The sequence below is a fragment of the Oncorhynchus masou genome, chromosome 28 (genome assembly GCF_036934945.1).
Source record: "Oncorhynchus masou masou isolate Uvic2021 chromosome 28, UVic_Omas_1.1, whole genome shotgun sequence".
Lineage (NCBI taxonomy): Eukaryota > Metazoa > Chordata > Actinopteri > Salmoniformes > Salmonidae > Oncorhynchus > Oncorhynchus masou.
In genome coordinates, this window is record NC_088239.1 from 70,029,767 (window position 1) to 70,055,531 (window position 25,765).

The 25,765-nt window shown below is 42.8% G+C and overlaps 1 protein-coding gene across 3 annotated transcripts in view; it reads left to right on the top strand.

Moving 5' to 3' along the window:
* Positions 1-23,747, top strand: part of LOC135518166 (collagen alpha-1(V) chain-like) — a 141,570-nt gene extending 117,823 nt beyond the window's left edge. For 2 of the 3 annotated variants that reach the window (XM_064943110.1, XM_064943112.1), the window contains 12 exons: positions 5-58; positions 219-434; positions 700-753; positions 995-1,048; positions 1,423-1,530; positions 1,712-1,801; positions 1,966-2,019; positions 2,704-2,968; positions 3,433-3,545; positions 8,505-8,573; positions 11,444-11,677; positions 21,061-23,747. In XM_064943110.1, the coding sequence (XP_064799182.1) occupies positions 5-58; positions 219-434; positions 700-753; positions 995-1,048; positions 1,423-1,530; positions 1,712-1,801; positions 1,966-2,019; positions 2,704-2,968; positions 3,433-3,545; positions 8,505-8,573; positions 11,444-11,677; positions 21,061-21,207 (1,458 nt within the window). In that variant the 3' untranslated portion in view covers positions 21,208-23,747. Of the gene's footprint in view, positions 1-4; positions 59-218; positions 435-699; positions 754-994; positions 1,049-1,422; positions 1,531-1,711; positions 1,802-1,965; positions 2,020-2,703; positions 2,969-3,432; positions 3,546-8,504; positions 8,574-8,646; positions 8,716-11,443; positions 11,678-21,060 lie in introns of all 3 variants that reach the window. The other variant, XM_064943111.1, reaches the window with a different exon arrangement.
* The last annotated feature ends 2,018 nt before the right edge of the window (positions 23,748-25,765 follow it).

Sequence of the window (25,765 nt, forward strand, 5' to 3'; positions counted from 1 at the left end):
CCAGGGTTTAGACGGTCCTCCTGGTGACAAGGGAGACGACGGAGAGGCTGGTCAACCTGTGAGTCTCACCTAACGTATTATTACATCTGTCTAACGACGAACAAGCACTAACACACTGAGAATTTCTCATATATGAAGGTAACGACAGTAAACATAGAAGTACTGTACAAGAGCTTTTAGCACTTTGATCATGTACTTTATCCTTTCTCATCTCTTAGGGTTCTCCTGGACCCACCGGAGAGTCAGGTCCTTCAGGCCCACCAGGAAAGAGAGGCCCCCATGGTACAACTGGACCCGAGGGCAGGCAAGGAGAGAAGGGAGCCAAGGGAGAGTCTGGTCTGGAGGGCCCACAGGGAAAGACAGGCCCCGTTGGTCCTCAGGGAGCACCTGGCAAGCAAGGTTCTGAAGGTCTCAGAGGGATCCCCGGCCCAGTTGTAAGTACAGCATTGTTTAATATTTTCATTTCTTTGTGTCATAGCTATTACACTCATAGATGAGTATAGTGACTGATCTTACAAAGCTATTTCTCATTCACACAATATAAGCATAAGGGAATAATACCAATATTGTAATAATAATTAGGTGGGTGCTTACATTTGTCCTATTTCATCCGTGTACAAGCTAGGCTACCTGCCACCCTTATATTGTATGTAAAGATCAGTGGCTTAAAGCATTGATTCGTATCTTGTTTCCATGCAGGGGGAACAAGGTCTTCCGGGTTCCTCAGGACCCGACGGACCCCCTGGACCCATGGTGAGACAACTGACCTCTAACCCCTAAACCCAGGTCATTGGATGTCACAGGATTCACAGTAGCTTGTCTTATTGGGTCAGACATGTAATGTTATATGTCCTCACTCTCTTTTACTTTACCTCCCTCTCTACTTCTCTGCCCCCTTCCTTCCATCCCTCTCTACCACAACTCTCCCATATTATTTCCATCTCTCTCTCTCTCTTGCTCTCTCTCTCCTCTTTTCCTCCTCTCTCCCTCACAGGGTCCTCCAGGATTACCAGGTTTGAAGGGAGACTCTGGCATTAAGGGAGAAAAGGTAAAACCCACCCCCCTGTACTATACTGTAAATATTACAGTCAAATATTAACATACCTGTTGCATGCATGGCTAAAAGTCACATACTGTATTGATCTTCTTCCATTGCTAATGATGTTGATGTCTAAAATTCTATAGGGATACACTTGAAATCTGTCGATGGAGATACTGTATATTCCATACTATACACATTCAAGTGAATGATAACTGACGGCTTGGTGTTCAAACCTATTGATTATGTATCTGGTATTAGCCCCAGGGCAGTGAGTCATCACACTAATGATATATGAAGAGAGATTGATTGACAGGCAGATTGATGTGAGTAATTAATTGATTATTGATGCCTGTTTTGATCTGTGTTTCTCCTCTCCTCAGGGCCACCCTGGTCTGATCGGTCTGATCGGGCCCCCAGGAGAGCAGGGAGAGAAGGGTGACAGAGGTCTGCCAGGCCCCCAGGGGACATCAGGACCCAAAGGAGACAATGTTAGTAGACCTACAACTGTTGTTTACATGATTATTGAGCGATGTTTACCGAATAATAAGTGACATGTTGTGGTTTGGTCTGATAATACAGTTAATCATATCAAGTCAACACAGTCAAGTGTGGTTTGATCAGCCTCTCTTCTCTCCTTCCTGTCTTTTTTCTCTCCTTCTCTCCCTCCAGGGTATTGCTGGCCCCTCAGGTCCTCTTGGTCCCCTGGGACCTCCAGGATTACCAGGTCCTCCTGGTCCTAAAGGAGCTAAGGGGTCATCGGTAAGCGTCCCCACAATCCACCATGTCCCATGTCGTACTGTCTCCTTGAAATCATGTCCCACTGTCCATATAAGTTGTGTATATGGGCTTCTAAAGTCTAAACCATGTCCTACTGTCCATAGAGGCTGTGTGTATGATGCTGTGTTCTTTCCTGTCTTCCTCAGGGTCAAACTGGTCCCAAGGGAGAGACTGGTGTTCCTGGACAACCTGGGCCTCCTGTAAGTTATCTTCATGATTGTGTGATGTCATTACATGTTGTTGTTTTGTGGTTTTGTAGAATCCTGACTAAAACATCTCTCTCCCATTTCTCTCCCTCTTTCCCTCTTTCCCTCTTACCCTCTTTCTCTCGCTCTCTCCTCCTCCACCTCTCCCCCTTTCCTTCATCTCTTTTCTCCATCTCCTCCCCTCCTCCTCCCCCCTCTCCTTTCCTCGTCTCATCACCTCCTCCTCTCCCCCTCTCCTTTTCCCGTCTCCTCACCTCTTCCTCTCCTCCTCCCCCTCTTCTTTCCTCATCTCTGCCCCCCCCTTTCCCTGTCTCCTCCTCTCCCCCCTTCCTTTCCCCGTCTCCTCACCTCTTCCTCTCTTCCTCACCTCCTCCCCCTGTCCCCCCTCTTCTTTCCTCATCTTCGCCCCCCTCCCTTTCCCTGTCTCCTCCTCTCCCCCCTTCCTTTCCCCCTCCTCTCTTTCCTCTCTTCCTCACCTCCTCCCCCTGACCCCCTCTTCTTTCCTCATCTTCGCCCCCCTCCCTCCCTCTCCCCCTCTCCTTTCCCTGTCTCCTCACCTCTTACTTCTTCCTCACCTCCTCCCCCTCTCCCCCTCCCCCCTCTTCTTTCTTCATCTCTGTCCCCCTCCCTTTCCATGTCTCCTCCTCTCCCCCTCTCTCTCCTTCTCCACCCCGATAGGGTCCTCCTGGTGATGTCATCCACCCGCTGCCCATGCAGTCGAGCTCCAAGCGGAGCCGCAGGAACATTGATGCCAGCCAGATGATGGACGATGCCAATGCAGATGCCAACTATAAGGACTACGACGATGGAATGGAGGAGATCTTCGGATCCCTCAACTCCCTCAAGCTAGAGATTGAGCAGATGAAGCACCCACTCGGAACACAGGGCAACCCCGCCCGCACCTGCAAGGACCTGCAGCTCTGCCACCCTGACTTCCCCGACGGTGGGCATCGATTTGAGATCTGAAATACTAAATCTGAAGTCTTACTAAGTTCGGTGCTTGAAACTTGTTTGGAAAAGGTGGCTGGTGCTAGCCATCTTTTTTTATACAGGTGGGGCTATTTTATATAGGTCAAGGACCAAGTGTCACTAAGTGTCACTACTATAATGGATTTAAATGTGATAGAGAAATAGGATTATAAATATGATGGTATTTGATGATATGGGGTATAGAATAGTCTCTCCTTGGAATGCTAAATCATGCTAATTTAAACATTGAATGATCTCTGATGAAAAGGTTTCTAATTGTTAAGGTTCCCTCCTTCCCACTCTCCTCCCCTCTTTCTTTTCCCTCTTCCCCATTTTCTCCCTCCCTCCCTCCCTCCCTCCCTCCCTCCCTCCCTCCCTCCCTCCCTCCCTCCCTCCCTCCCTCCCTCCCTCCCTCCCTCCATTTCTTATAATTTTCAGGTGAATACTGGATCGACCCCAACCAGGGTTGCTCGAGGGACTCTTTCAAGGTCCACTGCAACTTCACAGCAGGAGGAGAGAGCTGTATCTACCCTGATAAGAAGTCTGAAGGGGTAAGTCATGGTGCTTTTACACTCACCACTGGTAAAAGTCACATTTTGAGAGCCAGTGATAGAAATGCATCTTAAAAACCGGAACCATACACATTTTATAGGTTTTGGTGTATATAATGAGGGAAATACAAATTATTAAAATGCATCATGCCTGCATGGCACAGTGATATTTCTGGTTGATTGAAAAAGTGTGTATAAAAAAATCTTTATACATTGTTCTGTCAAGTGTCAACTATTCCCCATTTGATTGACAGGTTAAATAACTGTATGATGCAGATAAGTTAATATTTATGTATTCTTCCCTGGCCCCAGGCAAACTACTACACATATAAATCATATATACCTCTCTCCTGATACTACTGCATAATCACATAACACTCATATACAGTGCCTTGCGAAAGTATTCGGCCCCGTTGAACTTTGCGACCTTTTGCCACATTTCAGGCTTCAAACATAAAGATATAAATCTGTATTTTTTTGTTAAGAATCAACAACAAGTGGGACACAATCATGAAGTGGAACGACATTTATTGGATATTTCAAACTTTTCTAACAAATCAAAAACTGAAAAATTGGGCGTGCAAAATTATTCAGCCCCTTTACTTTCAGTGCAGCAAACTCTCTCCAGAAGTTCAGTGAGTATCTCTGAATGATCCAATGTTGACCTAAATGACTAATGATGATAACTACAATCCACCTGTGTGTAATCAAGTCTCCGTAGAAATGCACCTGCACTGTGATAGTCTCAGAGGTCCGTTAAAAGCGCAGAGAGCATCATGAAGAACAAGGAACACACCAGGCAGGTCCGAGATACTGTTGTGAAGAGGTTTAAAGCCGGATTTGGATACAAAAAGATTTCCCAAGCTTTAAACATCCCAAGGAGCACTGTGCAAGTGATAATATTGAAATGGAAGGAGTATCAGACCACTGCAAATCTACCAAGACCTGGCCGTCCCTCTAAAATTTCAGCTCATACAAGGAGAAGACTGATCAGAGATGCAGCCAAGAGGCCCATGATCACTCTGGATGAACTGCAGAGATCTACAGCTGAGGTGGGAGACTCTGTCCATAGGACAACAATCAGTCGTATATTGCACACATCTGGCCTTTATGGAAGAGTGGCAAGAAGAAAGCCATTTCTTAAAGATATCCATAAAAAGTGTAGTTTAAAGTTTGCCACAAGCCACCTGGGAGACACACCAAACATGTGGAAGAAGGTGCTCTGGTCAGATGAAACCAAAATTGAACTTTTTGGCAACAATGCAAAACGTTATGTTTGGCGTAAAAGCAACACAGCTCATCACCATGAACACACCATCCCCACTGTCAAACATGGTGGTGGCAGCATCATGGTTTGGGCCTGCTTTTCTTCAGCAGGGACAGGGAAGATGGTTAAAATTGATGGGAAGATGGATGGAGCCAAATACAGGACCATTCTGGAAGAAAACCTGATGGAGTCTGCAAAAGACCTGAGACTGGGACGGAGATTTGTCTTCCAACAAGACAATGATCCAAAGCATAAAGCAAAATCTACAATGGAATGGTCCAAAAATAAACATATCCAGGTGTTAGAATGGCCAAGTCAGTCCAGACCTGAATCCAATGGAGAATCTGTGGAAAGAACTGAAAACTGCTGTTCACAAATGCTCTCCATCCAACCTCACTGAGCTCGAGCTGTTTTGCAAGGAAGAATGGGAAAAAAATTCAGTCTCTCGATGTGCAAAACTGATAGAGACATACCCCAAGCGACTTACAGCTGTAATCGCAGCAAAAGGTGGTGCTACAAAGTATTAACTTTAGGGGGCTGAATAATTTTGCACGCCCAATTTTTCAGTTTTTGATTTGTTGAAAAAGTTTGAAATATCCAATAAATGTCGTTCCACTCATGATTGTGTCCCACTTGTTGTTGATTCTTCACAAAAAAATAAATACAGTTTTATATCTTTATGTTTGAAGCCTGAAATGTGCCAAAGGTCGCAAAGTTCAAGGGGGCCGAATACTTTCGCAAGGCACTGTATGTAACATTCATGCATCACTATTACTTTACTGCTATGAGTGTAATACCCAGGGTCCTCCAAGCCCCTAGGGGCAGCAGCTCCATGTAAGACTCTTGGTGTTACACACTACTGACATGTCATGATGAGAAAGAATATATTTGGGGCAGTCCCTCACTGTCAACAGAGAGTCAAAGACTCCCTTCCACACACATGTCCACACACACAAACACACGTGCGCACACACACACACACACAGTTCTGACGTACTATCCTCCAGGTAAGTGTCAGTGGCCGAGCGTCGTCCCTGGCCGAGTCACCTGAAATAGGTTATGGCAGGTGACAGGCACCCAGAGAGGAATTTGCTGCTGGTTGGTTATGCATGGTGTAGAGGAGAGGGGGACAGGAGAGGACAGGAAAGGAGAGGAGAGATAAAACACAGGAAACTGTGTCTGCGGCAGGCCAGGGGAGATCTGTAAGGGCTCTAAGCTACAGGACATTTTAACGATCTGCTGGCACATTGAGACACAGAGGAGCAGGAGTTTGCTTAAACTCTGATTAATGAACTTCACTTTTTATAGCTGGGCAGATGAATGGGCCAGTGGGATGGCCTCGTTAGTTTGAAGGAGTGGAGAGATGGCACATGGTCAGAGACCCTGACATTGCCATGCATTGACATGCACATGGGAAGGTGTGCGCACACACACGCACACACACACACACACACACACACACACACACACACACACACACACACACACACACACACACACACACACACACACACACACACACAAAACACCATCTCTCCCTCCCTGCTAGCATGGAACACTGTATCCCTAGTCTACCCATCATGAGTTATGCAGAGGAGAGGATAGAGGAGAGGAGGTACAGTAGATAGATAAAGGACAGGAGAGAAAAAGAAGGGTGAGAAGTAGAGCGAATCAGTTCTAGGGTATCAGTGGTCTCCTCCAGTAGAGGGATAAGTTCTAGGGTATCAGTTCTCTCCTCCAGTAGAGGGGAACAGTTCTAGGGTATCAGTTCTCTCCTCCAGTAGAGGGGATCAGTTCTAGGGTATCAGTGGTCTCCTCCAGTAGAGGGATCAGTTCTAGGGTATCAGTGGTCTCCTCCAGTAGAGGAATCAGTTCTAGGGTATCAGTGGTCTCCTCCAGTAGAGGTATCAATTCAAGGGTATCAGTGGTCTCCTCCAGTAGAGGGATAGGTTCTAGGGTATCAGTTCTCTCCTCCAGTAGAGGGGATCAGTTTTAGGGTATCAGTTCTCTCCTCCAGTAGAGGGGATCAGTTCTAGGGTTTCAGTGGTCTCCTCCAGTAGAGGGATCACTTCTAGGGTATCAGTGGTCTCCTCCAGTAGAGGGATCAGTTCTAGGGTATCAGGGGTCTCCTCCAGTAGAGGGGATCAGTTCTAGGGTATCAGTTGTCTCCTCCAGTAGAGGGGATCAGTTATAGGGTATCAGTGATCTCCTCCAGTAGAGGGGATCAGTAATAGGGTATCAGTGGCCTCCTCCAGTAGAGGGGATCAGTTCTAGGGTATCAGTGGTCTCCTCCAGTAGAAGGGATCAGTTGTAGGGTATCAGTGGTCTCTTCCAGTAGAGTGGATCAGTTGTAGGGTATCAGTGGTCACCTCCAGTAGATGGATCAGTTCTAGGGTATCAGTGGCCTCCTCCAGTAGAGGGATCAGTTCTAGGGTATCAGTTCTCTCCTCCAGTAGAGGGGATCAGTTCTAGGGTATCAGTTCTCTCCTCCAGTAGAGGGGATCAGTTCTAGGGTATCAGTTCTCTCCTCCAGTAGAGGGATCAGTTCTAGGGTATCAGTGGTCTCCTTCGGTAGAGGGATCAGATCTAGGGTAATCAGTGGCCTCCGCCAGTAGAGGGATCAGTTCTAGGGTATCAGTGGTCTCCTTCGGTAGAGGGGATCGGTTCTAGGGTATCAGTTCTCTCCTCCAGTAGAGGGGATCAGTTGTAGGGTATCAGTGGTCTCCTCCAGTAGAGGGGATCAGTTGTAGGGTATCAGTGGTCTCCTCCAGTAGAGGGATCAGTTCTAGGGTATCAGTGGTTTCCTCCAGTAGAGGGGATCAGTTATAGGGTATCAGTGGTCTCCTCCAGTAGAGGGGATCAGTTCTAGGGTATCAGTGGTCTCCTCCAGTAGAAGGTATCAGTTCTAGGGTATCAGTGGTCTCTTCCAGTGGGATCCCCTGCTGCTTGCTCTACTCATGTTAGGAGAGCTGGAAGTGCCTTTCAAGACAGCAGGGTGTGTTTAATGTATGCTATCTCCCAGCGCTAATTGATCTCCAGCTGAACATTAATTTACACATTAAGGCATTGATGACAAGCCCTGTATAAACCCTGTATCAGACTGATCTAGCTCATTCCTGGGGTATAATAATATTCAGAAAATCGTATCTAGTTTGAAATGGAAACCACAAAACAAAGCCACTTGTCCTTACCGACAGTATACAGCAGAAGCTTAAATAAACACCATAAAAAGCATAGTCACTTCTATTTTGGTATAGAGCAGAACACTGAGCTGAAGGGAAAGGGGGCATTTTTAAGCTGGTCCTTTGGCGGCTAACAGATGCATCCTAAATGGCACCCTACTCCTTTTATAGTGCACTCCTTTTGACTAGGGCCCATTTAGGATGCATACAACATATCTTAATGAATCACTGTGTACTCATGAATATTTGATCAGTAATTAGCTGCCAGCCAGTGTTTACACAAAATGCGATAATGGCTTGCTAAGGTATTTTACACTCTCCCGGGCTGTTCAGTGTCACACAATACTACTACAGGTCTCTCAGACACCACAGATGGACCAAGGCAGGGAGGGTTTAGAAGAACGAGGGATAACGTTGTTATTTCTTTCAGGAGGCTGTTCTTACTGTTATTCTTTCTTTAACCATTTTTTGTCCTCCTCCTCTTCCCCGTTTTGCTCCATCCATACCCAGACTAGACTCACCTCCTGGGTAAAGGAGATCCCTGGCTCCTGGTTCAGTGAATTCAAACGTGGTAAACTGGTAAGCCCCCCTAACGCCCCCTTCCCCCCGTCCCCTTCCCTTTTTCCTGAACAGCTCATCTCATATTTTACAGAGCAAAATGGCAAAATGGCCCAAAGACTCCCCAGGCTCTTGGTATAGTCGCTACAAGCGAGGTTCCCTGGTAAGTGGCACACCCGCAGGTCTCTGGAGGCCCAGCTAGGGTGACTCCTGGCTGGGTCTCTGTGGGCCTGAGGGCCCTGCATGGTTCTAGGTTCTGGTTCTGGTTCGGGTCAGTGCTGGTTCTGCATGGTTCCTGTACTGGTTGGCTCTGGTCTTTGACTGGCACTCTGGCTTGTGTTTGTGGCGACACAGCTCTGCATGGTTCAGCACGATCAAGGTCAGCTCAGCACAACTCCAGTAAGACATACTGCAGTAGGTGAGTCTCTTCCTTCCAGAATAGAGGGAGACTTCATTGATGGAACAGACAGACTGACAGACATACTTTACCATGGCAACTAGTAGTTGAAGAAGTTAAGACAATTTTCCATTGAAGAAAGACAATATAAATTCAATACAAAAAGGTAAGTGTAGTACAAAAAGTCCTAGAATTGATTAAATCAGTGTGTTGGTACTGAATGTTGCCATGGGAAAGTATGAGTGTAAATGCATCCACTCAACCTGCCTCTCTCTGAAGTTGGAGAGCATCACCTAGAAGTGACTGAGTGCCTCTCATGGTTAGAAACACATTTCTATTTATAACAACTACTCCTATTGCCCTCAGCATTTCCAGTTGACTCATAGATACTCATACTGTATAGATACCTATTCATAAATCATGTGAAGCTAGTCACAGGAGAGTGATTAGGCACCATTTTGTTCCTGCTACACTCATTCCACACATTCACCTACCCATTCAATCACAAAAGGATTACAACACTGATTCAATGTGAACAGTCAAAAGTCAGGCACTCAGTCACATTCCCAGGGGCTTCTGGGTACACCCACTTTTGACTTGCGGCTGCGATGAAGAGGTAATGTTTCCATGGCGATGTAGGGCTGTTTCTACACACTGGTTCTGCAGGGCAGAGCGGGGAGGAGGGATGAGGGAGGGGGAGGAACAGACAGGAGCAGGGGAGGATCTACCTAGCCTTTCTGAGTACCTGGACACTCAGAGGGGTGAGGGATACTACTCCCTTTAAGAGCCACTGATTCACAGACAGACACTGTTACTTGGACACAATGGATATAGTTATCATCCTCTATGAGCCCAAATTCCTATCTGATGATGGTGTGGCCACCTTGTGGGATCCTGAAAATACAACAGATTTGATTGACTTCCCTTTAATAGTAATCTGTGATGTCCATTATTGTCCAGGTTTAGTCATACGTGTGTGTGTGTGTGTCTGTGTGTTTGTCTGTGTGTGCATGAGAGAGAGAGAATGTATCTATACACACACATTAGTGGCTCTCTGCTGTGACTGCATGGCATGGGCGTTGCATGCGCTTGGCTCTTGGTCTCAGTCAGTCCTGTTTGTCTGAAAGAAGAAGAGAACCCTGTGGAACGGATGGTGGAACGCTGTTGGTTGGTATGGAAACAGATCTCCAGCGTAAAATAGCATCACACCAAAGACTGATGTTCCCAAATGGACGGGTCATCCGGAACGATTTGTAATCATTAGATCCAAGATACATTAGTATAATAGAACACATGTTGGTTTAGAATTCCACTTAAACATGGCGAATTAGGCTAATTCTAAATTGCAGAAACCGATTAAACCAAACTATTATTATTTTTCATTTATACAATTACGTTTTACATTTACTAATGAGCTCCTTTCAAAACAATACATTTCCATAATTTTCTTAATTAAAGCTTAAGTGTTCAATTACGGTTAGCTCCTCGATTGAGAGTATTCATCACTTGTTCATTGCTAGTAGACTGCTATTCCTACAGAACCATTGAAGTCTTTCAGCAGAGAATAAGCCAGTCAGTATCTAAGGCCCCAGAGCCTGTAGATTAGAGCTCCTGTAGTAACTCCTGTCTGCCTTACTGTTTCTCAGACACAAGCTTACTCATAGAGCCCCAGACAGACAGACCCCATAACACAGCGAGCCTCTCCATCTTTCCCAAAGCTGGTTGATGACAGCCTAGATATTTCACTCTAAAGGACCTAGCCGGAACACCTCTGGTATATCCCCCCTCCTGATTTGTTGTCTGAGGAATCGGAATTCTATCCTACTCACGTAGCGCCGCCATGAATTATGGGTAATGAAGCTTAGCATACCCTCTGGAGACGAGCCGGCCGCCGTTGATCTCCTTACCCACAACCCCCCTCTCTCCCTGGTGCTGCAGTGACTGATGGGACAAACCCTTGTCGCGGCGCACTGTGTGCACCGATTGACATTCTATAATTCTGTCAAAGCAGCCGCAGCGCCGGAAAGAGAGGTGAGGAATGCTGACATGTTTGAGTGACGGTGTGTCATTGCTCTGAGTCCCCCATGCTGCTGCATACACCTACAGTCTGTTGTCTGCGAAACACTCCATCTAAAGTCATATGAAATCATATCCCCACAACGACACTACTCGGTGTCAGAATTAGAATTCACAGATAAAAGCGAGAAACCTTCCCAAGACACCTCACAGTACAGGAGAATGGTGTGATGTGTAGATTTGAGTGTTCTTGGTAGAGAACAAACAATAAAACAATGTTGTGTCTGAAATGGCACCCTATTCTTTAAATAGGTTACTACTTTTCGCAAGAGCGCTGCTCAAAAGTAGTGCACTATTTAGGGAATATGGTGCCATTTCAGATGTACCCAAATATGTATAGTATGTATGTATAGTGTCTGTATTAGTCCACAGTGTCTGTTCCTGCCTAGACCCTATATCTCCTTTCTTCTCTGTCTAGCTCTCGTACGTGGACGCTGAGGGCAACCCCATTGGTGTGGTCCAGATGACCTTCCTGCGTCTGCTGAGTGCGGCCGCCCGCCAAAACCTCACCTACAACTGCTACCAATCAGTGGCCTGGCACAACCAGGATGGGGACTCATACGACAAGGCCATCCGCTTCCTGGGCTCCAACGACGAGGAGATGTCCTACGATAACAACCCCTACATCAGAGCCGTGGTGGACGGCTGTGCGGTGAGTGGATGGAAGGGTTGGGAAGTGTGTGTGTGTGTGTGTTTGTAAGGGCATAGGTGTGAGTAAGGGGATTTGACGGTCACGTGTAAAACAGCATTTGTATGTGGTGTGGGGAGTGAATTGTGTGTCTGTGTGGGGAGGCGGGTGGCGGGAGTGAATTGTATGTCTGTGGGGTGGGGGGAGTGAGTTGTGTGTATGTGTGGAGTGGGGGGAGTGAGTTGTGTGTGTGTGGGGGGTGGGGGGAATGAATTATGTGTCTGTCTGGGGTGGGGGGAGTGAATTGTATGTCTGTGTGGGGTGGGGGGAGTGAGTTGTGTGTATGTGTGGAGTGAGTTGTGTGTCTGTGTGGTGTGGGGGGAAGGAATTATGTGTTTGTGTGGGGTGGGGGAGTGAATTGTGTGTCTTTGTTTTGGTATTTGATATTTTATTAGTATCCCCATTAGCTGTTGCAAAAGCAGCAGCTACTCTTCCTGGGGTCCAACACAAAACATGAAACATGACATAATACAGAACATTTATAGACAACAGCTCAAGGGCAGAACTACATTAAAAAACAAACCAAAAATGACTGAAGGCGCATGTAGCCTACATATCAATACAGACACACAAACTATCTAGGTCAAATAGGGGAGAAGCATTGTGCCGTGAGGTGTTGCTTAATCTGTTTTTTGAAACCAGGTTTGCTGTTTATTTGTGCAATATGAGATTCCATGCAATAATGGCTATATACAGTGCCTTGCGAAAGTACTCGGCCCCCTTGAACTTTGCGACCTTTTGCCACATTTCAGGCTTCAAACATTAAGATATAAAACTGTATTTTTTTGTGAAGAATCAACAACAAGTGGGACACAATCATGAAGTGGAACGACATTTATTGGATATTTCAAACTTTTTTAACAAATCAAAAACTGAAAAATTGGGCGTGCAAAATTATTCAGCCCCTTTAAGTTAATACTTTGTAGCGCCACCTTTTGCTGCGATTACAGCTGTAAGTCGCTTGGGGTATGTCTCTATCAGTTTTGCACATCGAGAGACTGAAATTTTTTCCCATTCCTCCTTGCAAAACAACTCGAGCTCAGTGAGGTTGGATGGAGAGCATTTGTGAACAGCAGTTTTCAGTTCTTTCCACAGATTCTCGATTGGATTCAGGTCTGGACTTTGACTTGGCCATTCTAACACCTGGATATGTTTATTTTTGAACCATTCCATTGTAGATTTTGCTTTATGTTTTGGATCATTGTCTTGTTGTCCGTCCCAGTCTCAGGTCTTTTGCAGACTTCATCAGGTTTTCTTCCAGAATGGTCCTGTATTTGGCTCCATCCATCTTCCCATCAATTTTAACCATCTTCCCTGTCCCTGCTGAAGAAAAGCAGGCCCAAACCATGATGCTGCCACCACCATGTTTGACAGTGGGTATGGTGTGTTCAGGGTGATGAGCTGTGTTGCTTTTACGCCAAACATAACGTTTTGCATTGTTGCCAAACAGTTCAATTTTGGTTTCATCTGACCAGAGCACCTTCTTCCACATGTTTGGTGTGTCTCCCAGGTGGCTTGTGGCAAACTTTAAACGACACTTTTTATGGATATCTTCAAGAAATGGCTTTCTTCTTGCCACTCTTCCATAAAGGCCAGATTTGTGCAATATACGACTGATTGTTGTCCTATGGACAGAGTCTCCCACCTCAGCTGTAGATCTGTGCAGTTCATCCAGAGTGATCATGGGCCTCTTGGCTGCATCTCTGATCAGTCTTCTCCTTGTATGAGCTGAAAGTTTAGAGGGACGGCCAGGACTTGGTAGATTTGCAGTGGTCTGATACTCCTTCCATGTCAATATTATCGCTTGCACAGTGCTCCTTGGGATGTTTAAAGCTTGGGAAATCTTTTTGTATCCAAATCCGGCTTTAAACTTCTTCACAACAGTATCTCGGACCTGCCTGGTGTGTTCCTTGTTCTTCATGATGCTCTCTGCGCTTTTAACGGACCTCTGAGACTATCACAGTGCAGGTGCATTTCTACGGAGACTTGATTACACACAGGTGGATTGTATTTATCATCATTAGTCATTTAGGTCAACATTGGATCATTCAGAGATCCTCACTGAACTTCTGGAGAGAGTTTGCTGCACTGAAAGTAAAGGGGCTGAATAATTTTGCACGCCCAATTTTTCAGTTTTTGATTTGTTAAAAAAGTTTGAAATATCCAATAAATGTCGTTCCACTTCATGATTGTGTCCCACTTGTTGTTGATTCTTCACAAAAAAATACAGTTTTATATCTTTATGTTTGAAGCCTGAAATGTGGCAAAAGGTCGCAAAGTTCAAGGGGGCCGAATACTTTCGCAAGGCACTGTATCAAACTGTACACTTTCTTGAATTTGTCCTGGATTGTGAAAAGACTGTGAAAAGACCCCTGGCGGAATGTCTGGTGGGGTAAGTGTGTGTCAGAGCTGTGTGTTAGTTGACTATGCAAACAATTTGGGATTTTAAACACATTTTCTTATAAAAAAAAGTGATGCAGTCAGTCTCTCCTCAACTCTTAGCCAAGAGACACTGGCATGCATACAGTAGTATTTATATCAGCCCTCTGATTACAATGAAGAGCAAGACGTGCCACTCTGTTCTGGGCCAGCTGCAGATTAACTAGGTCTTTCCTTGCAGCACTCAACCACACGACAGGACAGTAGTCAAGATAAGACAAAGCTGGAGCCTGCTTGCTTTTTGGAGTGTGGTGTCAAAAAAGCAGAGCATCTCTTTATTACGGACAGACCTCCCCCCCATCTTTACAACCATTGAATCTATAGGTTTTGACCTTACAATCTAAGGTAACGCCAAGTAATTTAGTCTCCTCAACTTGTTCATTACCAGATTCAGCCTAGGAATAGAACTTAGGGAATGATTTGTACCAAATACAATGCTTTTAGTTTTAGAGATGTTCAGGACCAGTTTATTACTAGCTACCCATTTCAAAACAAACAGCAACTCTTTGTTAACCTCTTGAAACTCCCCATCCCGGATCCGGGATTGTGACTAAGCCTCAGGCTCATTAGCATAACGCAACGTTAACGATTTCTGAAAATCGCAAATAAAATTAAAATAATGCGTTTGCTCTCAAGCTTAGCCTTTTCTTAACAACACTGTCATCTCAGATTTTCAAAATATGCTTTTGAACCATAGAAATTGACTAATTTGTGTAAGAGTATGCAAAGCTAGCATAGCATTTTGTGTAGCATGTAGCACGCAACATTTTCACAAAAGCCAGATAACCAAATAAATAAAATCATTTACCTTTGAAGAGCTTCTGATGTTTTCAATGAGGAGACTCCCAGCCACATACCAGATGCGCAGTGTTTCCTGAAAGCGTCTGTGTGTAGGCGAAATCGTTCCGTTTTCTACATTGCGCCTGGCTACCGAAACGAACCGAAAATGCAGTCACCTACAACGTGAAACTTTTTCCGGATTAACTACATAATATCGACCGAAACATGGCAAACGTTGTTTGGAATCAATCCTCAAGGTGTTTTTTCACATATCTCTTCATTGACATGCAGTTCGTGGAAGCTTGCTTCTCTCTCTGTGCCCCATGGAAAAATACTGGCAGGTGACTTTTGCGCACCAATTTCGGCGCAGGACACCGGGCGGACACGTGGTAAATGTGGTCTCTTATGGTCAATCTTCCAATGATCTGCCTACAAATACGTCACAATGCTGCAGACACCTTGGGGAAACGACAGAAAGGGCAGACTCATTCCTCTTGCGTTCACAGCCATATAAGGAGATCATGAAAGACAGAGCCTCAAAAATCCTTGTCATTTCCTGGATGCCAAGTCATCTTGGTTTTGCCTGAAGCTCACGTTAAAGGGCACGCACAGAGAAGATATTTGTATTTCTGGACACGTCAGAGTGTTTTCTTTCGAACAGTAGCAATTATATGCATAGTCGAGCATCTTTTTGTGACAAAATATCTTGTTTAAAACGGGAACGTTTTTCTTCCAAAAATGAAATAGCGCCACCATAGGTGTAAGAGGTTAAGGGTCTCAGTGATTTCATTAGCTGTAGTTGCTGACGCATATATGGTTGAATCATCAGCATACATGGACACACATGCTTTGTTTAATGCCAGTGACAGGTCATTGTTAAAAATAGAAAAGAGTAGAGGGCCTAGAGAGCTGCCCTGCGGTACACCACACTTTCCATGTTTGACATTAGAGAAGCTTCCATTAAAGAAAACCCTTTGAGTTTTATTAGATATCTCTGAATCCATAATATGGGAGACATTGATAAGCCATAACACATATGTTTGCTAAGAGCTGGCAGCAAGCTTATAGGTCTGCTGTTAGAATCAGTAATGGCCGCTTTACCACTCTTGGGTAGTGGAATTACTTTGGCTTCCCTCCAGGCCTGAGGACAAAGACTTTCCTCTAGGCTCAGATGAAAGATATAACAGATAGGAGGGGCTATAGAGTCAGCTATCATCCTAAGTAGCTTTCCATCTAAATTGTCAATGCCAGGAGGTTTGTCATTATTGATTGATAACAATCATTTTTCCACTACTCCCACACTTTATTTTCAAAATTCAAAATTTCAAAATTCATTTTTTTTATTTTTTTATTCATGAATACGATGGCTCACTGTACATTGTTGACATTTCCTGCCTAAGTTTTCCCACTTTGCCAATGAAGTAATCATTTACTATTTGGCAACATCAAATGGTTTTGTGATGAATAAGCCATCTGATTTGATGAAAGATGGAGGTGAATTAGCCTTTCTGCCCATAATTTCATTTAAAGTATTCCCCCAAAAATGTTACATTGTGCTTGGCTGGCTATCAGTGAAGCCTTGTCTGGCAGCGAAACAGTTAATTCATCCTAATGTACTGCCTCTAAAAAAACATAGCTGATATGGCTGATTACTTTCTACAGATTCTACAGATAATTAAGATGTACAAAGTATGGCATTTGAGGACAACAAGCCGATAAGAGGCAATCCGTAATTTCAATAAAGACATTAATGAGTGAGCTAGGACAGACATAGTCAATATAACTATTTGTTCAGCACTTTTGAAATGTACAGCGACAGAATTCAGAACGTTCTTACAGTGTTCTCCCTGTACACCAACTCAGAACCTGTAGGAATATTTTTTTTCACCTTTATTTAACCAGGTAGGCTAGTTAAGAACAAGTTCTCATTTACAACTGCGAGCTGACCAAGATTAAGCAAAACAGTTTGACACATACAACAACACAGAGTTACACATGCAATAAACAAACATACAGTCAATAATACAGTAGAAAAAGTATATATACAGTTAGTGCAAATGAGGGAAGATAAGGGAGGTAAAGGCAATAAATAGGCCATGGTGGCGAAGTAATTACAATATACCAATTAAACACTGTAGTGATTGATGTGCAGAAGATGAATGTGCAAGGAGAGATACTGGGGTGCAAAGGAGCAAGATAAATAAATAAATACAGTATGGGGATGAGGTAGTTGGATGGGCTAAATGGATAAATAAAAGGAGCATGACTAAAGGGATGAATAAAGGGGGCATATAAGCAGACAATGAAAGCTCTTGGAATATTCAATGATTACATTTCTCATATAACAGGTTATAGGCTACATGTGCTCCACCAGGTAAGATCAGTAGGCGAAATAAAGATGGGAAAATATGCCAAATTATTAGAGTGAGGCAAATGAGCTACTAACAGCTTGATACACAACACATTCACTTATTAATAATTTCTTTGCTACAGTATACATATCTCCCTGGCATATGACATCATTTATGCAGCAGCATACAAGACATTTTTAGACTCACCTTGTTGTGCTGTGCTCTTTTGGACAGGAAGGTGCGCGGCGGTCCTTCGTGGGCAAATTTTGTCATCAAACTTTGTTAACAAAGTTTGGCATTCTCTGGATTTATGGTTCTTTCAAGACAACTGGGAACTCGGGAAAAACAACAAGGTAGAATCATGATGACGTCAGTGATCTTCTGGTTGTAGCTCTAGAAAGAGGCCCAAGTTCCGGATTTAGAATTCCGGGTTGGATGACCGTTCAACACATTTTTTCCCAGTTCGAGCTTATTTTTCCAGAGTTCCTTGTTGTCTTGAACTCACTGAAGTCAGATTTCGCTATTCCAAGTTAACAGTTGTTTTGAGCGTAGCACCAATTACGCTTCATTGACAGCATGGCCAATTTTTTATGTTTATCATTTTAAGCTTGGAAAAGAGATCCTTAATCCCAGACTTGGAACCACACATCCACTCCTCTGAATAGCAGACTAGTGATTGCTTTGCAATGTTTGCAGTTAGCTACTGATTCTTTCAAAACCACTCATTGTTGAATTTGGGATTTCAGACTTTGTGTAATGCCATTAAGATTACAGGCACTGATTACAGTAAGAAGCTTCCTTTTGAGTGGACAGCTTGATGAAAACCAGTCAATATTCAGGTCCCCAAGAAAGTAAACCTCTCTGCTTATACATACACTATCAAGCATTTCACGCATATTATTTAGATACTGACTATTAGCACTTGGTAGCCTATAGCAACACCCCAAAAGAAAAGGCTTTAGATGTGCCAGGTGAACCTGCAACCACAACACTTCAATAACACTTGACATAAGATCTTCTCTAAGCATTACAGGGATATGGCTCTGAATATATACATCAACACCTCCCCCATCAGCATTTCTGTCTCTTCTATAGATGTTATATCATTGTATTGCTACTGCTGTATCATCAACTGAATTGTCTAAGTGAGTCTCATAAATGGCTAATATATGAATGTTATCTGATGTTAGTAAGTTATTGATTTCATGAACCTTGTTTCTAAGGCTACATATATTAATATGGGCTATTTTCAGCCCTTTCCTGGGTAGCTTATCAGAGATATACATAATATGGAAAAGAGCAAACAAAGCAAAATAAAAAATATACATTCAGCAATCCGTTAATCAATGTGTGTGTATGTGTGCTGCGGGGTTGAAGCTACGGACCCATAGGCTTGGCTCTCTTATCCCTTCCAAGCTTCTGGGATGGAGGGTGGACAATGAGCCTGTCATAGCGGATGTAAGAAATGTCCCCACGCACTCTGCCAGCTTTCATGGCTGGGATCAGTTCTTTCCTCTTCTGGTGCACAGCTTCAGGATAGTCCTTGTTCAGGAAGATATACGTTCCTCTCAAGTTATTGGCTCTTTCCAGAACAGCTACCTTGTCCTTGAATCTCAGGAACTTGACCACTTTCGGCCTGGACCTGTCACCTGGGCCAGTGGTGGGTTATCCAGTCCTATGGGCGCACTTCACCTGTGGTCCATCTTCAATTTCTCAGAGATCATTTCCCTCACTTTGTCCTCAGACTCTGTCCAGGTCTCATGTTTAGATTCTGAAATTCCGTCAACAACCAAGCTATTCCACCTTCATTGTCCCTCGAGATGTATCCATCATTGTTATCCTGGATTCCCACACAGAACTGATGTCCTTAACAGATTGCTGTCATCTTGCCGTTATCCTGTTTCAACTCATCGAGCTGACCCTGGGAGATCTGCAAGTGGTTCTTCAGGTCCTGGACGTCTCTGGTTAGGTCGTCCATTCTTTAATTAGTTGAAGCCACCAGTATTTTGACAAAACACTTGAAGCTATGTTCTTGTTGTAACAACTGCTTATAGAACTATTTTTGTTAGTTGAAAAGATCCTTCACGTGTGATAGACACCACTGTCCTCAATGGTACACATGCTGGCTTTGGACTTTGTCACGGTAGCTAGCAACGTAGGTTATTGTTCGAATTATTATGAGGAAATGAATAAACAATATCCCATTTCAAATAGAACTGTAACTAAGTAAACTTATACTCTGTTTTATTATATCTGATTGACAATATGAGTTCATAAGAAGGGATTGTGTGACACGGACAAGGAGTAATTAAAGTTAATGAACACCATTCCAACTAGGAAGAAAGAAATGGTTTGTGGATTAAGTAAACAGATAAGGTAGTTAACCTATGGTTGAACCGACGAAACTGAGCTCTGGGGTGTTTTAGATAAGGAAGTGAGTGCATTCCTAGGTTTTCTGTTAATTAGAACTGTCAGCTAAGTGGTGATCGATAATGTTGAGGGGTCAAAACGTTAATTCAGTTGTGTTGTGTGTATGTGCTGTGGGGGTCAGAATGAACTCAGAATGAACCTTTAAAGTTCCCTTTGACCTGGTCTGGAGGAGGAGATTCATTTTAGGAGCAAGGGAATGACGTCATGTTATTGTATATAAACTGTTGCTCGTAGGAACATGGCAGCGCGCTCCGAGAATAAATTCTGTTACCTATTATTGAAATGGCTGGTCTCCGTCTATTTTATGCATTACATTTACATATTACATTTAAGTCATTTAGCAGACGCTCTTATCCTGAGCGACTTACAAATTGGTGAATTCACCTTCTGACATCCAGTGGAACAGCCACTTTACAATAGTGCATCTAAATCATTAAGGGGGGGGTGAGAAGGATTACTTATCCTATCCTAGGTATTCCTTGAAGAGGTGGGGTTTCAGGTGTCTCCGGAAGGTGGTGATTGACTCCGCTGTCCTGGCGTCGTGAGGGAGTTTGTTCCACCATTGGGGGGCCAGAGCAGCGAACAGTTTTGACTGGGCTGAGCGGGAACTGTACTTCCTCAATGGTAGGGAGGCGAGCAGGCCAGAGGTGGATGAACGCAGTGCCCTTGCTTGGGTGTAGGGCCTGATCAGAGCCTGGAGGTACTGCGGTGCCGTTCCCCTCACAGCTATGCAAACAAGAATCTTACAAATTCTCATAAAATAGATTAAGGGTTTTCAATTGATAAAATTAAATTACACCAACAGTTATGCTGTTACTCCTTATAGTTTCAGACAGGGCAGGTCACAGGGAAGATTTATAACAACAAATAGCAGGGATCTAGACAGCCACAAACCTGGGACAATCCAGAGTCCCAGCCACAATGGCTAACCACATCACGGGCTGCATTCAAGCACTCAAGAAACCCTGCTAGTTTGATAAGCAGCTAGCTGGCAGCTAGGCAAGCTGCTACGCCAAACAGTTCCTCAGAACTGGCCTTGGTCAGCAGGATCATTGGACAAAGTGTAACAGACCCAGCAACCCATGCCAACTGAGTCGCGGGATCCAACATAAAAAGTTAGCTAGCTACTAAGAAACTTTCTAATACACTTTTAAAACAACAAACTTCACAAAACAACGAACTGAGCTGTCCCTCGTTCTGCGTTTAATAAATTAATTGTATGTCTGTGTGGAGTGGGGGAAATGAATTTAAGATTTGATGCAAAAAATAAACCCTACTGTATACTGTATAATGAGGTCGAAGTACAGTAGCACCTACTCACTCTGTCTATCCCTCTCTGTTTTTCAGTTGAAAAAGGGCTATGAAAAGACAGTACTGGAGATCAACACACCAAAGGTGGAACAGGTGCCTTTTGTTGACATCATGTTCAATGATTTCGGCGGGGCTACGCAGAAGTTTGGATTCGAAGTGGGTCCTGTCTGTTTCATCGGCTAAGACTGTTTACTGAACAAAATGGAGAAAATAAAAAGCATATTTATTTTCTCAGAAACAAAACACATGAATAGGACAATTTGTATTTGTGTAAAACATTCTGTGTCCAAAAGCAACAAGTATGAATAAAATACACAAAAATCAAGATGAGAATACTACAATAAATTTCTAGAGGATTCGATAAGAATAATAAAAAAAGAGCAACCTTGTAACCTCAGTGTGCCTTCTCCATCACATGCAAGTTTTGAAACTGAATAAGTCAGATACTACCGACCCCTATCTTCACCCATGACCCCTATCACCGTTCCCAAACCTCCACCCACTCCCAGCGCACTTGATGTAAATCCAATCTGGTTGTCGAACTCACCGGAGGCAAACTTTTACCTGCTACTCCACTGGTTTCAGAAGGTTGCCATGGACTCCATCCCATGTGGCAGTTTTCTTCTTCGTTTTTTTTTATTGTTTATTGTTGTTGTTGTTTCTTTGTCTCTCTCTCAATTCCCACTTTGAATATTTTATTAATTTGTTCATTCGTTTGCTCCTTCATTCATTTCGGAAGCTTTGTTTTGTGCATAATTGTCTCCCCATTCTTCTGAATGGAACTTATATATATAAATATATATAAATATTTTTTGTATGTTTGTAAGTACTTTCTGTATATTTTTCCTGGTAATGTTTACTGTTTCTGGCTTCAAAACATGCATGTAACTTTTTAAGACGTGAGGTAAAAGATGATGGTCATTGGAATACATCAAATTCGCAGATACTAAAGTAAGGAATTGGACATGTAAATTGGAGAATAGATGAGGAGTGCTTGTCTTGTTGCTGGGTGTGAAGAACACCTTATTGTAATTTAAGAACCGAATGAAAATAAAGTATGGAAATATTACTCTGCGCTAGTCTGTGAGAGTTGATTAGCATAACAGAAAATGTACCAAGATAAAAATGACAAACATTCCTCCTCTTCTTGTGTCCTTTATTTTGGGTGCATTTTGAGATTTTATTAACTTAATAAACAACTTTGATATTTTTTTCCTTCAATACTTCCATATTTCTACTCTCAAACTATATATGCAGCAGGAGATGTCACTTTTCAAGGAAACACAAGAAATCAATACTTAGGTGCTATTTTTTCTCCTGTGGTGCTATGATATTTTCAAGTTTGTTGTTATTTTGAAAGTACAGTAAGCTGATGGTGGTGATGTTAACTCGTCACCATGACTACCCTGTCTGTCTGTCCCTTACCCTGACCCTCTTAGCCATCACCTCTGAAACAACATCTTCACTACATTCTTATTTATGTCTATGGGGTGTTTTAATGCATGCCAGTTTGCTTCATATTCATTCATAGATCCATGCAGTATTTTATTTTATGTATTTCTCTGCTTCCAAGGCCCACTTAGTAAAGACTAACAGCATCTGATCATACTGCAACTTACTTGGAATGAGCTAATAGAAATAAGATTGTACTCAGTTGCCGAATGTGGTGCTAATTTATCAAATTTTCTTAGATGTCTTTAAAAAAGAAAGAAGATGGTAGACGCGATGCTGCAATGCTTGCATATCATGGTTCCAAGACATGGTGCATTTTGTGAATGGATCTCATGATTGGTGTTCTGTGCAATGGATAATCTTTTTCACTTTGTCAAGCTTTTTACTGCTTTTATTTTTCGGGGTTGGGGGTGAAGGTGACTGGTTTGGAATGGGTACGGAGTGTCTCCCCCTTTGAGTATTCCAAAGCACATGGCCAAGGAACAGTTTGGAGGTTTGGTACCTGAAACCATTAACTTTCTTACCAAAGGCTTTTTTTTATATAGCTTTAAGTTCCCAGAGGGCCAAGAATCCACTAAGTATTTTGAAATCAACTATTTGAAAATGTGGTAGAATTGTCTAATGATGATTAAAATCAGATGTGTCATGTACAAGTCAAAAATACAATTTCAAACATATATTTAAAAAAAAAAATTTTTTAAAAATGAAAAATTTAGATTTGTTTTTAGTGAACGATATTTAATAGTCCATCAGATTAGCCCGCTTAAAGGTAGAAAAGCCAGATGCAAAGCTTGTTTTTGTATTGTTGTTTGGGGTCTTCTGATTTAACTGTTGTTTTACTTTCTTAAGCCCTAGTTATATCCTTGTACAAACTATGCACTCTGCCTGCTTTTAACCACTACAGCATCTGCCACAGAAAGTTTTACTGTCCTGCATAAGTAGCTTGTTTTTTATGTTTTTTGTTTTTACCTTCTAGATATGTGACTTGAACCATTTACGTTAAGATACACTTATTGATCATCCATTTTTAATGTTCATTTCGATGAAGCACTCCAAATTTAACATGTTTGCTTTCAATAAAAGGACAAAACATTTTTGTCAATTTTCAGAACCAGCAGTAATGCTGCCAATAACGTTTTTTGTTTTTGTTTTTTGATTTGTTTTACGTTTGTCTGTTTGTTAGTTTTTATGGTCTTGTCAAACCTGTGTAAGAGAGGATAGAAGATATATTGGTTTTTATGTTTTATGTCAATAAATTTAAGTTTACTGTGGCCACCCACTCTTGTATGTCTTTTGAAGCATTAAAACCTATCTGTATGCATGAAATTGTAAAGTTTTTTTCTCTTGTTTTTATACTTTACAATGACATGATCTCCAACCCACTTTTTATTATTAAAATAGGTAGAATGCTAAATTTCATATGCTAAAATTGAAAACGGTCATGTCCATAATTGTGAAGTGGAGAGAGAATGGTGATGTTGTAACTCTCTACCCACAGCCAATGTTCATTTGTAGTATATTTATTGTATTATTTAAAAATAAATGTAAATTGACACCATAGTGTTACTGGAAGGCGCCCTCTTTATCTCAGAAACAGAGAATGAATTATCATGAAATGTTTTTTAGTCACAATTTGCAATTTTTATAAATGAAATATTACTGCAACTCACCTAAACACTGGTATTATGTTAGTCTACCTTGATCCAAAAATCCACCATCAGTGAGATGTGGACAAAAATATGTTTTATTCATTTTTCTCACTCTTTTACAGACTGTTGGAAGACTATCATCACCTCTCTACATACAAATAGTAAGTTAAATGTTTCATTTTTTTATTCATAGTTATAGAATGCACAGTTAGAATATGATATTCAGGCTGTAACACAACAACATGTGGAAAGAGTCAAGGGGTGTGAATACTTCCTGTATCTAGAGGATACAAATATTGATACTGGGTTAACAGAGTTTAAAACAGAACGACATGCAGAGTTACTTACACCCTCTCATCATCTCTTCATAGGCCTGGTGCTTATCTTTGAATTAGCTTTGGTTTTCCATTTAGGTGGTTGTCTTTCAGCATTCTAACAGGATCTTTAAAAACGTTGTTATCAAAATCTCTGTATATTCCATTTAATGCAGTGGATTTCTAACAGTATTCAAATCAAATCAAATTTATTTATATAGCCCTTCGTACATCAGCTGATATCTCAAAGTGCTGTACAGAAACCCAGCCTAAAACCCCAAACAGCAAGCAATGCAGGTGTAGAAGCACGGTGGTTAGGAAAAACTCCCTAGAAAGGCCAAAACCTAGGAAGAAACCTAGAGAGGAACCAGGCTATGTGGGGTGGCCAGTCCTCTTCTGGCTGTGCCGGGTGGAGATTATAACAGAACATGGCCAAGATGTTCAAATGTTCATAAATGACCAGCATGGTCCAATAATAATAAGGCAGAACAGTTGAAACTGGAGCAGCAGCACGGCCAGGTGGACTGGGGACAGCAAGGAGTCTTCATGTCAGGTAGTCCTGAGGCATGGTCCTAGGGCTCAGGTCCTCCGAGAGAGAGAAAGAAAGAGAGAAAGAGAGAATTAGAGAGAGCACACTTAAATTCACACAGGACACCGAATAGGACAGGAGAAGTACTCCAGATATAACAAACTGACCCTAGCCCCCCGACACATAAACTGCTGCAGCATAAATACTGGAGGCTGAGACAGTAGGGGTCAGGAGACACTGTGGCCCCATCCGAGGACACCCCCGGACAGGGCCAAATAGGATGGATATAACCCAGAGGGGGTGTGGTATATGGCCAATATACCACGGCTAAGGGCTTTTCTTATGCACAACTCAACGCGGAGTGCCTGGACATAACCCTTAGTCATGGTATATTGGCCATATAATCACAAACCCCAGAGGTACCTTATTGCTATTATAAACTGGTTACCAACATAACTAAAGCAGTAAAAATAAATGTTTTGTTATATACGTGGTATACATCTGATATACCACGGCTGTCAGCGAATCAGCAGTCAGGGCTCGAACCACCCAGTTTATAAAGTACTGTACATTGTATGTTGTACACATAAAGATAGATATAGGACTCTTCATGAATATAACTAACTTCAGTGTTGACATTGCCATTGAGGGCTTCCACCATGCTTCCAGCATTTTAAAGTAGTCAACTGAGTGGGGATTGCTATGGGTTGTAGTCACAATGGCGATACTCATGCTGTCACAAACACTATAATGGCAATGATATAAAGATGAGTCCTCTATCTAGCTCTATGGTTGTA